Source organism: Maylandia zebra, linkage group LG12 (assembly GCF_041146795.1).
Source record: "Maylandia zebra isolate NMK-2024a linkage group LG12, Mzebra_GT3a, whole genome shotgun sequence".
NCBI classification, from domain to species: Eukaryota; Metazoa; Chordata; class Actinopteri; order Cichliformes; family Cichlidae; genus Maylandia; species Maylandia zebra.
Window position 1 is genome coordinate 19119266 of NC_135178.1, and position 12294 is coordinate 19131559.

At 37.1% G+C, this 12294-nt stretch overlaps 1 protein-coding gene and 1 pseudogene across 1 annotated transcript; both read right to left on the reverse strand.

Annotated features, from left to right (window-relative positions):
- Window positions 1–4484: 4484 nt before the first annotated feature.
- On the reverse strand, window positions 4485–6723 carry LOC143421406 (arrestin domain-containing protein 3-like; annotated as a pseudogene).
- Window positions 6724–11058: 4335 nt separating this feature from the next.
- LOC101476095 (arrestin domain-containing protein 3-like) lies at window positions 11059–12260 on the reverse strand. The gene is made up of 3 exons (XM_024804431.2): window positions 12171–12260; window positions 11410–11666; window positions 11059–11325 (listed from the first exon to the last, which is right to left on the reverse strand). Exons 1-3 carry the CDS (start codon window positions 12205–12207, stop codon window positions 11068–11070), a joined length of 552 nt encoding a protein of 183 aa, XP_024660199.1. The 5' UTR covers window positions 12208–12260; the 3' UTR covers window positions 11059–11067.
- Between the last annotated feature and the right edge of the window lie 34 nt (window positions 12261–12294).

Genomic DNA, 12294 nt, shown 5'->3' on the forward strand with positions numbered 1-12294 from the left:
TATATGCAGGGGCGGAGCGTGAGGGTGGCTTACTGGGCTTAAGCCCGGGTTGTTTTGTCAGAAGCCCGGGGTCTTTTGGAGTGTAATTTTTTCATAGTTAGATGCCTGGCTGACAACTGTATAAAACAAAAAGTACACACAATTTTCGAAGCACATAGTGCACACTGTGGGAATTTACGACTGTGCGTGAATCCCCCCTGATATTGGTATGATCCGAGCTCAGGCACTAAGCGACTGAGCGAGAGGGCGGGGCAGCTGCTGCCTGTAAGTGCGCTGTTGGAGAAACAGAGCCAGCCATACTAAGGAGAGCTTAAGTTTGACCAGTAGTGATGGGATTTCCGGCTCTTTTTAGAGACCCGGCTCTTTCGGTTTGGCTCACTACAAAGAGCCGGGTCTCTCGGCTCCGAACCGGCTCTTCAGGTTGTTTTGTTGCTTTAATTTATTTATTGTTAACAATAATATAAAATTATGCACAAAAGGAATTACTAACGTAAGAAAAAGTGGTTTTATTTATATATGTTTATATATAAATATATGCGGTGGCCCCTAGAGACAAAACACATACAAACTCCAAAACACATTTCTAGCATGAACTGAACTTCCAAAGCAGAGCTACTAGATCACTTAAATTACACAATTGAAAGCATGAAAGCATATGTGTATTGTTTGTGTATTTATACACAGGCACTCATATATATTCAAATAATTTAAAAACAATGTTCATTTACCTGTTACTACCACACACCAAATCCGGTCGTTGGTACTTGCTGGCTTGTGTAGCCACTAGGTAACAAAAGCTCAACACTGCACCTAGCATCCTGGAGCACTTCTGTTGTCTTTTGTACGTGTTTTGAGTTTTTATGTGCATCTGAGTTTGTACGTGCTTCAGAGTTCGTACGTGATTTGAAGTTTGTACGTGCTTTGTCTCTAGGGGCCACCGTAAATATACTTTTATTTATTCACTCCACATAAAATGTAATAAATAAATCATATAATACAAAAATCTACTATTCACATTTCAACTTTTAACTAATTAAATTTTCAGCTTTTTCCTTTTACAAATTTAAAGTAAAACAACACAATTAAATATAAATTAAAATATGAAAACTAAAAGAACATGCATATTCTCTGTCATATGGACCTGCATGAATAAACTTTCTGAATCCTTTATCATCTGCAACTGAAAATAGTTGTGGATGATTACTATACCTTTCTAATGTGACATTGTTGTCCCTGGCTCTCTTTCTCTCCCTCTGGCTCTGTTCCTGTGCTGAGTGTAACTACCGCCCCTCCCCCCTCTTCCCAGCGTAAAGCACACAGCTCGCGTGCGGAGTGAAGCGAAAAAAAGTGCTAGAGAGAGGTTGAGAGAAAGGGGGGGAAAAAACGTGATGGCTCGCGATAAGGAGCCGGCTCGCGTCGTTCACGTCAAAGAGGCGGCTCTAAGAGCCATTTCGTTCACGAACGACCCATCACTATTGACCAGGTACCAAAGCAAATCATTCCTACCGTACAAATAATGTAAATATGACGGTGCATCACGAAAGATTGATATCAAATTGATCACTTGACCAATATTACGTTACTTGCTCTTCAAGTGAATCAACAAATGGCGAAATGAAAAGCCGAACAAATGCTATTTTTTTTAGAGAGTCTTAGCTTACGTGTGTTTATTTCATATTTTCAGTTCTTACCCTCCCCGACTAAATCGGTTTCAGTTATGTACTGAAATATAAGAATGGACATTAGAGGCTTCTTTCAAAGAAAAAACTCAGGTAAATGTTATTTTATATATTATGCTTTGTATGTTGTTCAGTATATTTCTATGCAAAACAAGAGGGATTTCAGTACACAGCAGGATATTCACATTTGTAACCAGATATTTACATACACTTTAGGGAGAAAACATAAAACATTTTTACTGTACAACATCAATTTAGAGTAAACTTTTGCTTTAGATAAATATTGAAATATAATTTTGAATTAGTTAAATGTCAGAATAAAGAGAGAGAGATCTGTCTATTTATTATCACTTTCATCAAATTTAGGAGCACATATACACTAAGTTTGTTAATTAATAAGAAAACTCCAGAGGATTCCATTCTGAGCTGAAGAAGCTTCTGATAGGTTAGTAGAGTCCATGTGAGTAAACTGGTGGCACAGCTGTGGATGCATATAAGGCAAAACACAGAGCCTGTTTCTGTAACATGGGAAAATCAAGAGATGTCAACCAAAACACCAGGAAAAGAATTGTGGATCTCCATAAGTGTGGCTCAATTTTGAATACAATTTGGTGCCATTTGCAATTAAGAAATACAGATAGTTTCTCTCTTTACTCTTAAAGTTAACAAATATGTTTTTTATATTTATCAATCTAAAAAAATAAACATTTAGTCTGATTTGATGTTGCAATTAAAAAAGTGTTTGTGTTTTGATCTGAAGAGTTTGTAAATATCTGTATATTTGATGATTGTCAGCACAAAGAGGGAGAGAGAGGAACAGAGAGGGAGAGAGAGGAGAATGAGGACAGAACAGAGGTGGAACAAGAGCAGGTGAGACACACATGTTAGTCAAATGGTCGTTTAGCAAAAGTATCACCGTATCATAGGTACTCATGTATCTCGTACCTAGTGTTTCTTTTTAGGTTTGTTATTTTTCAGATTCTATATTTATTAAGTTATGCAGGCTTGTTTGCACAACAAGGCTAAATAATTATATAAACTTTTCTCAATCTAAATAGTGGACTTTGGTAGAATTAAAAAATAAGTGTAGTGCAGGTCTATGATGATTTTTAGTGCTACTATCATCTAGTTCTGATTCTGGTTCTGTCTTGGTTAAATCCCAAGTAGTCCTGATTTTGAACTGTTGTAGTCCTGTTTTAATTCTGGATCAGTTCTGGGTCTGGTTGAATTGGGGTTTAGTCCTCGTGTCCTGATACAGCCCTGACCTTGTTCTTCCTTGCTGCTTAATTAAAAAACTAGTTTCAGGTGTCCTGCACATGTGATATATATCTTTCCCTATATGAAGTCATTCTTTTTTGAACAAAACTCAAAACAGAGCCAATTAATCTTTCAGTCATTTCTACCCCGCCCAAAAAAAAATAAAAAAATCCCACATGCATACCACCCTTTTGGGCTAAGCCCCGGGTGTTTCAAATGTCTGGCTCCGCCTCTGTTTATATATATATATACATATATATATAGAGAGAGAGAGATAATAAAATTATATATGTATATATATTTATATATTTATATATACATACATACATACATACATACATACATATAAAATTGTATTTTCTTAAGTAATTAGGCTCGTAAATGAATTTCCTCAGTGACCTGAACTTTCACACCCAAATGAGACAAAAGGGTTTAGTTTGCCCTGCGCTCTTGACTGTTACATAAGCACCCTAATTTATTCTATCTAGATCTAGATGACTGCTAATGTGCGCTCTGAGTCTTTCAACCAAGAATGCAAAATCAAAGAACCAAAACAAAAAAAAAGAAAGTCAGGTGTTAATAAATTTCTTTAAAAAAAAATTAAAAAGGTGAGCAGCAGAGCACAACTAACAGGTTTTGCTACCAGTAGTTATTAAAGACAATGAGCCATGTCACATGTGGCATTATATCTATGAGAATGACCCAGCACAAATTAACACCATGAAGTGCAGAATCAACAGAAAGCTTGGAAACTTAGGAACAATAACTTCAAGCAGCATTAAACTTTACGTTGGTGTTTCTTTAACTGCTCTGAGGCAAGCACAGCTTTTTAAGGAAGCCAGACTGTTTCAGGCTGATGAAATTCTATCATGCTAAAATACCACAAGTAAAACTCATTTAACCATAAAGACACTACAGTATGTTGAGAAAAAAGGGATGAAGCATGAGAAAATGTGCGTATGATTTTTATTAATCGTAGTATAGGAACTAGCCACTGCAGATTGTTGTGTTCAACTGTCTGCTCAGTTATTTGTTAAAAAATATAATAACACCACCCGTTACTACAAAAACATTTAATCAAGGTCTTATCTTAAGATTTTCCTAGATGCTTCATGGTAGTAGGCTATACAGAAAAGCAAAGTGCAGGACTGTCCACTGTTCTATTTCCAGCACACCTGTAATGTGACTTGCATTTCCTCAGTGGGAAAATAATGCAAACATTTAGTGTTCAGACACATGATTGGTCAACAGCATCTTGTTGCTGGTCATAGTTCAGAGATCACAAATGTGAGTCTTCTGTTGTCAGATGGATTAAAAATAATTAATGTGGACAATATATAATCTCTGGAATGAGAGGATTATTTATTAAATATTTTTTTATTCCTGCTATTACACATTTAAAGGGAACAAATATGGTCAACGACTGAAATTAAACCAGAATATCAAGCTGTAAATCAACCTATTACCAATTATTCTTACTCTTATTCTCTTATTCTTGCTCTTAATTAATTGCTATTATAAAAAATAGCAATAAAAACTACATCTGCACTACAGATTCTAGGGCTTTCTATCTAAACCTGTGAAAGAGGGGTACATCCCATATGTCTCATAGGAAGGTGGTGGAGCAGAAGGTTCAGGGGCAGCTGGATTTTGTAGAAAGCTCATCCCTCCTGACATGTAAGGATTTGGAAATTGGTCAAATTCACTGGTCAAAAAGTCAGATGACTGCTGATTATCAGACCCCTCTAAAGCAGGCAGGATGACTATGTGGAACTTGACTTCTGGGTCTGAAGCATACTTCACATCCAGATAGACCTGTGGTGGAAAAAGAGTCAACATTACCATGCAACCCCATTGATGCAGAACAACATAAAAGTGAAGATAGATAGGCTTACCCACCCGGAGTCTATACTCTACTTTGATGATGTTGCAGTTTAGGATTGAGGTGGTCACGGTGGAAGGTACGGTGATGATCCTGGTGACAGTCTGACCTGCCGAGTGTGGGATGGCTTCACCCTCCTCCTTCAGGATGTCTTTTGTTTCAACTTTCCTTTTCTTATTTGCAAAGTAGCTGTATTTCCTGTACAGACAGTACTTGGGCTTAATGTCACGAGAGGACTTGTTCTGAATTGAAGCCATGACCCTTATGCCTTCTCCTGGAAAAACAACAAGAACAGGTTATACATGAGCATTACGCTCTGTTTGCCATGAATTTACAAATAATCAAAAAACTGGTTACAGAAATATGAAACTTTTAAGTTGCGAGTGTCACTATTACAAAATCAATGACTTGCATTAATTCCGCACAGAAGACAAATGCATTTAATTATATGAGTTTAAAGTTTGACAGCAGTACTACAAGGAGAGGACGGTTTGAGGTCATGTACCAAGATTACATTTGGACATTTCCTGGTATGCGTTTAGGAGTGAAGTATTTACATCACATTTAGTTCCCAGTCTTTACTTCCATGGCCTGTGACCTACATTAGATATCATCTTATCTTTAGACCATAAATGTGTTCCATGAGCAAATTGACCTTGAGCTGCACATGTTTCAGCTATAGATGAATTTCAATGTGTTCTATTGCCATTTTCTACTGTAATCCACTATTAGAATGACGTGCAGATTGACTGTGTGGTTCAGTAATGGTTTAAATTACCTTGGCAGAAGCCTGTTTTTGCAATGCTTACATCCATTGGCCACAGATCCCGTTGAGAAGAGCTTCATTTTCTTATCAATCATATTTTGCTGTGGGCTCTAACATAAAAAAAGGGTGAATTTTAGAAAATCTGTGTGTGCATGTGTGTATTTGTTCAACAACAATGTAAGGGTACCATCATCACTGGATCATGGTTTGTCTTTTGGATGAGGGTAAACTCTGCCTTCGCTTTGCTGTCCATTCTCATCGACCGGTTCAGATTTGCCTCGACTGTGTACAAAATCTTTCCACATGAGCCCTTGAAGGAGGACGGCAGGTCTCTGTAAGATGTGGCAACAAAAGGTGCAATGAAACTTAAATGAAAGGATATTGTTACAGAAAATAAAGAAACATGTTTGAATATGTTTATATGGAACACCAATGGAAATAATTTTGTTCAGAAGAAAACTCACTGCACTGGAATCTGAAAGGTGAATGGGTATACATGGCAGCCAGGGGAAAGATCATTTTTGCCTAAGGAACAATGAATTAGTCAGATAGCATGTTTTTTTTTTATGTCTGATTAAAGGAAGGTTTGTAAATTTGTCTCTGTGACTGTTTTTAGAAGGGCTGCTCATTGAAATAGCAGGTTTGCAAATAGTTCTGAAGAAGAGAGAAAATTACAGAAAGAGAAGAGCAGGATAATGTTATTCCTGCTATTATTGCTGCCATCAGCTGGTCAAGATTGTACTAACCTTACTAGTTAAAAGGCATTTTTTGTATAAATGATCATTCAAATAAAAGCTTTTCTGTTAACAGTAGCAGATTAATTAAACATACCACGATTTAAAATGATTACAGCATTGTGCTAAATTGAAAGACATTAGCTTACCCATAGATTCCTGAATGACAAACTGCTTGATGCTGAAGTACTTCTCTTTGCTTTGGTAAGTCACAATAGTTTTCCCATAATTTTCAGTCCATGACACTTGAGCTTTTCCCTTCAGCTTTACAAAGAGTGACTGTACTTCACACTCATTAGTTAATTCAAATGTAACTTGTCCCATGAGATAATCACCACTACTGAAAGTGTTGCTTTTGTTTAGGGGATTGTATCCCACTGTAAAGTTCTTAACACTACTTGACATAGTACACTGTTCAAAGCTGCAAGTACAGTAAATGCCAGATAAGCATGAGGAGAGAGGTTTTATGTGTCATGAGGAGGGTTTGTAGGTGCAAGTACACAGAGTTTTGATAATAATTAAACCACAGGGCCCTAAAATATTCATGTTTATTGATAAGAAACATTGTAAATGTCTGCTAGAGTAATTAAATCTTGTGTAAATAAAATGTGTAGGCATGGTTCTTCTATAAATGAAATTATGAAACACTAACCTCGTACTAGTGTGTGTAGGCGCAAATAGCATTATGGACAATAAGGTGTGACTTGCATGGATCATGGAGTTAAACATGTGGTTAAACACTGGAAATGTTGAGTGTTTACTTAAAGGAGAGTGCATCCATATACCAGTGTGTCTAAAGGTAAAGTTACATAAAAAGTCCTCATTATTCTGTGGTCGTAGCCCATTGGCCAAATCTGGCCCATTGTGTTCTCATGCACACCTGTTGGCCAGTCAGGTTTCTATTCATTAGCCACTCCAGCTACAAGGCTCAGACTCCGTGACTTGTTGCCTTTTTTTGGAAGCCCCGCACAGCTCATATCTCAAGTTTTGACACATTCGTTTGTTTTGTTTTTTTATTGAAGTGTTATACACCAGGTCTGAGTTTGTATCTGGCACAGATGTGGTGCTGCTGTTAGCAAAGTCTGTCCGGACACAGTCGTATGAAGACATCCCAGAGCAGAGCTTCAAAGTGTTTGGTTAAAGGAGTGCATTTGTAAAAGCCTTTTTTAGTCTTATCCATCACTCAAAGGATTTCATAATACATATACCTGTTTACATACACATTCCTTTTACATGCACATTTTTTTTATTCCACACTGGTAATACACTAGGGCCCATTTGTGGGGCTCAGTATATTTGCTGTGGACATGTGGATGTCTCAGAAACAATCTCAGCATTAGGATTATTGTTATGGGCTATTTATCAGTTTCCCATAAACAGTACTTGAAGAACAGTACAAACACATTTTTTCTTAAACCTCAATACCCATCAGCATCAATATACCGCAGCATATAAAGTGAAATTTATAAATCCATATATTTAGAACAAATTAGCTCTGTGTATTAATGCTGTAGACCAAATAAAAGGATTACTTCAATAGTACCTTTCAAGATAAACATCACACAGTGCTTCCCAACAAAACATTAGATCACAAAAAAAAAGCTCAAATAAGCCTGACTACATCTTTTTTAAAACTTAAAACGAACTAATATTAAAAATATTATAATTATAATTAAATATATTCAATGAGTGTATTTTATGGATTCACAGAATCTGCTCCTGCTGGCCCTGTTCTACTCTACAGCAATAAAGATATTTATGCACTGAGTGGCAAAGATTTGATATTTAAAAATCCATCTGTTAAAAATGTATCAAAATACGCCTCGGTCATGGAAATCTTCTATCATCACACTGATAAAATAAATGAAAATATACATTTTCTCTGAGGCACTAAGTAATGTCTGGAATAAATGTTTTTATAAGTGGCTATATACAGTGATTTTTTATAGATTTCATATCATCTCTGTAACACATCGTGTTACTTCCTTGAGCTATTCAGAATATTTAAATCAGAATCAAAAATAAAAAGAGCCCAGTACCCTCCAAATCTGTAGCCGAGCTTCTAGGACTTTCTGTCTGAACTGTTCAGGGAGGGGTACATGTCATATGTCTCACAGGAAGGTGGTAAGCCATCAACTCCAGGGGCAGCTGGATTTTGTAGAAAGCTTGTCCCTTCTGGAAAGTCAGAGTTTGGAGATGCTTCAAATCCACTGGCTGAATAGTCAGATGACTGCTGCTTATCAGACCCCTCTAAAGCAGGCAGGATGATTATGGGGAACTTGATCTCTGGGTCTGAAGCATACTTCACATCCAGATGGACCTAGAAAGAGTCAGTGCTTATTAGACTCGTAATGCATACTTGATTAAATAAAGATATTAACAAGGCCTGGGAAATACTTTCAGGAAGATGAAATAGGCCTATTCACCCGGAGTCTGTTCTCTAATTTGATGATGTTGCAGTTTAGGACTGAGGCGGTCTCGGTGGAAGGGACGGTGATGATCTTGGTGACTGTCTGGTGACTGACTGTGGGATGGCTTCACCCTCCTCTTTCAGGATGTCTTTTGTTTCAAGTTTCCTTTTCTTATTTGCAAAGTAGCTGTTCTTTCTGTAGAGACAGTACTTGAGTTTAATGTCACGAGAGGATTTGTTCTGAACTGAAGCCATGACCTTTATGTCTTCTCCTGGAAAAACAACAACATCAGGTTAAAGTTCTGTCCTACAATATAATTACATTGATGTTATGCTGCATACAAAGCTGTGGAGCTGTGGATTTCAGTACTGCAAACTTTTAAGAGTTTAAGCTGTGTCATCATCTGTTTGATCTTTGCAGGAATGAGTTCGCAAAGGTTTTAAGATTTTCTATATTTCTGCAAAAATATAACACATTTCACATTTAACCAACATGTGCACTACATGCCTTATCTGTCATCATAGTCTATCTTCAGTCATAAAAAGATTCCCTGTGGAGTGAATGTATATTTCAGTAATGTGAGATTGCGAGCAAGTCATAATTACCTTGGAGGAAGGCTGTTTTTGGAATGCTTACATCCATGGCCACTGATCCTGATGTGAAGAGGTTCATCTTCTTATCAGTCATATTTTGCTGCAGAGTCTGAGAAGAAAATCACAATTTATGTACATGCAGTGTTAATTCAGGAGTGTAACATATAGCAGTTTGTAAGGGTACCATAAGCTCTCCATCAAGGTTTCCTTTGTGGATGAGAGTGAACTCTGCCTTTGCTTTGCTGTCTTTTCTCACTGAGTGGCTCAGATTTGCCTCCAATCTATACAGTGGGGCAAAAAAGTATTTAGTCAGCCACCGATTGTGCAAGTTCCCCCACCTAAAATGATGACAGAGGTCAGTAATTTGCACCAGAGGTACACGTCAACTGTGAGAGACAGAATGTGAAAAAAAAAATCCATGAATTCACATGGTAGGATTTGTAAAGAATTTATTCGTAAATCAGGGTGGAAAATAAGTATTTGGTCAATAACAAAAATACAACTCAATACTTTGTAACATAACCTTTGTTGGCAATAACAGAGGTCAAACGTTTACTATAGGTCTTTACCAGGTTTGCACACACAGTAGCTGGTATTTTGGCCCATTCCTCCATGCAGATCTTCTCGAGAGCAGTGATGTTTCAGGTGTCCTGCACATGTGATATATATCTTTCCCTATATGAAGTCATTCTTTTTTGAACAAAACTCAAAACAGAGCCAATTAATCTTTCAGTCATTTCTACCAAACCAAAACAAAAAAAAAGAAAGTCAGGTGTTAATAAATTTCTTTAAAAAAAAATTAAAAAGGTGAGCAGCAGAGCACAACTAACAGGTTTTGCTACCAGTAGTTATTAAAGACAATGAGCCATGTCACATGTGGCATTATATCTATATGAGAATGACCCAGCACAAATTAACACCATGAAGTGCAGAATCAACAGAAAGCTTGGAAACTTAGGAACAATAACTTCAAGCAGCATTAAACTTTACGTTGGTGTTTCTTTAACTGCTCTGAGGCAAGCACAGCTTTTTAAGGAAGCCAGACTGTTTCAGGCTGATGAAATTCTATCATGCTAAAATACCACAAGTAAAACTCATTTAACCATAAAGACACTACAGTATGTTGAGAAAAAAGGGATGAAGCATGAGAAAATGTGCGTATGATTTTTATTAATCGTAGTATAGGAACTAGCCACTGCAGATTGTTGTGTTCAACTGTCTGCTCAGTTATTTGTTAAAAAATATAATAACACCACCCGTTACTACAAAAACATTTAATCAAGATTTTCCTAGATGCTTCATGGTAGTAGGCTATACAGAAAAGCAAAGTGCAGGACTGTCCACTGTTCTATTTCCAGCACACCTGTAATGTGACTTGCATTTCCTCAGTGGGAAAATAATGCAAACATTTAGTGTTCAGACACATGATTGGTCAACAGCATCTTGTTGCTGGTCATAGTTCAGAGATCACAAATGTGAGTCTTCTGTTGTCAGATGGATTAAAAATAATTAATGTGGACAATATATAATCTCTGGAATGAGAGGATTATTTATTAAATATTTTTTTATTCCTGCTATTACACATTTAAAGGGAACAAATATGGTCAACGACTGAAATTAAACCAGAATATCAAGCTGTAAATCAACCTATTACCAATTATTCTTACTCTTATTCTCTTATTCTTGCTCTTAATTAATTGCTATTATAAAAAATAGCAATAAAAACTACATCTGCACTACAGATTCTAGGGCTTTCTATCTAAACCTGTGAAAGAGGGGTACATCCCATATGTCTCATAGGAAGGTGGTGGAGCAGAAGGTTCAGGGGCAGCTGGATTTTGTAGAAAGCTCATCCCTCCTGACATGTAAGGATTTGGAAATTGGTCAAATTCACTGGTCAAAAAGTCAGATGACTGCTGATTATCAGACCCCTCTAAAGCAGGCAGGATGACTATGTGGAACTTGACTTCTGGGTCTGAAGCATACTTCACATCCAGATAGACCTGTGGTGGAAAAAGAGTCAACATTACCATGCAACCCCATTGATGCAGAACAACATAAAAGTGAAGATAGATAGGCTTACCCACCCGGAGTCTATACTCTACTTTGATGATGTTGCAGTTTAGGATTGAGGTGGTCACGGTGGAAGGTACGGTGATGATCCTGGTGACAGTCTGACCTGCCGAGTGTGGGATGGCTTCACCCTCCTCCTTCAGGATGTCTTTTGTTTCAACTTTCCTTTTCTTATTTGCAAAGTAGCTGTATTTCCTGTACAGACAGTACTTGGGCTTAATGTCACGAGAGGACTTGTTCTGAATTGAAGCCATGACCCTTATGCCTTCTCCTGGAAAAACAACAAGAACAGGTTATACATGAGCGTTACGCTCTGTTTGCCATGAATTTACAAATAATCAAAAAACTGGTTACAGAAATATGAAACTTTTAAGTTGCGAGTGTCACTATTACAAAATCAATGACTTGCATTAATTCCGCACAGAAGACAAATGCATTTAATTATATGAGTTTAAAGTTTGACAGCAGTACTACAAGGAGAGGACGGTTTGAGGTCATGTACCAAGATTACATTTGGACATTTCCTGGTATGCGTTTAGGAGTGAAGTATTTACATCACATTTAGTTCCCAGTCTTTACTTCCATGGCCTGTGACCTACATTAGATATCATCTTATCTTTAGACCATAAATGTGTTCCATGAGCAAATTGACCTTGAGCTGCACATGTTTCAGCTATAGATGAATTTCAATGTGTTCTATTGCCATTTTCTACTGTAATCCACTATTAGAATGATGTGCAGATTGACTGTGTGGTTCAGTAATGGTTTAAATTACCTTGGCAGAAGCCTGTTTTTGCAATGCTTACATCCATTGGCCACAGATCCCGTTGAGAAGAGCTTCATTTTCTTATCAATGATATTTTGCTGTGGGCTCTAACATAAAAAAAGGGTGAATTTTA

Bases quoted from the DNA above. Each gene is read 5' to 3' on its own strand.
- LOC101476095 (XM_024804431.2), bottom strand. From the start codon at position 12,207: ATGGATGTAAGCATTGCAAAAACAGGCTTCTGCCAAG. The intron at 11,667-12,170 runs GTAATTTAAACC...TTGTTTTTCCAG, and splicing joins AAAAACAGGCTTCTGCCAAG to GAGAAGGCATAAGGGTCATG. The intron at 11,326-11,409 runs GTGGGTAAGCCT...TTTCCACCACAG, and splicing joins AAGTAGAGTATAGACTCCGG to GTCTATCTGGATGTGAAGTA.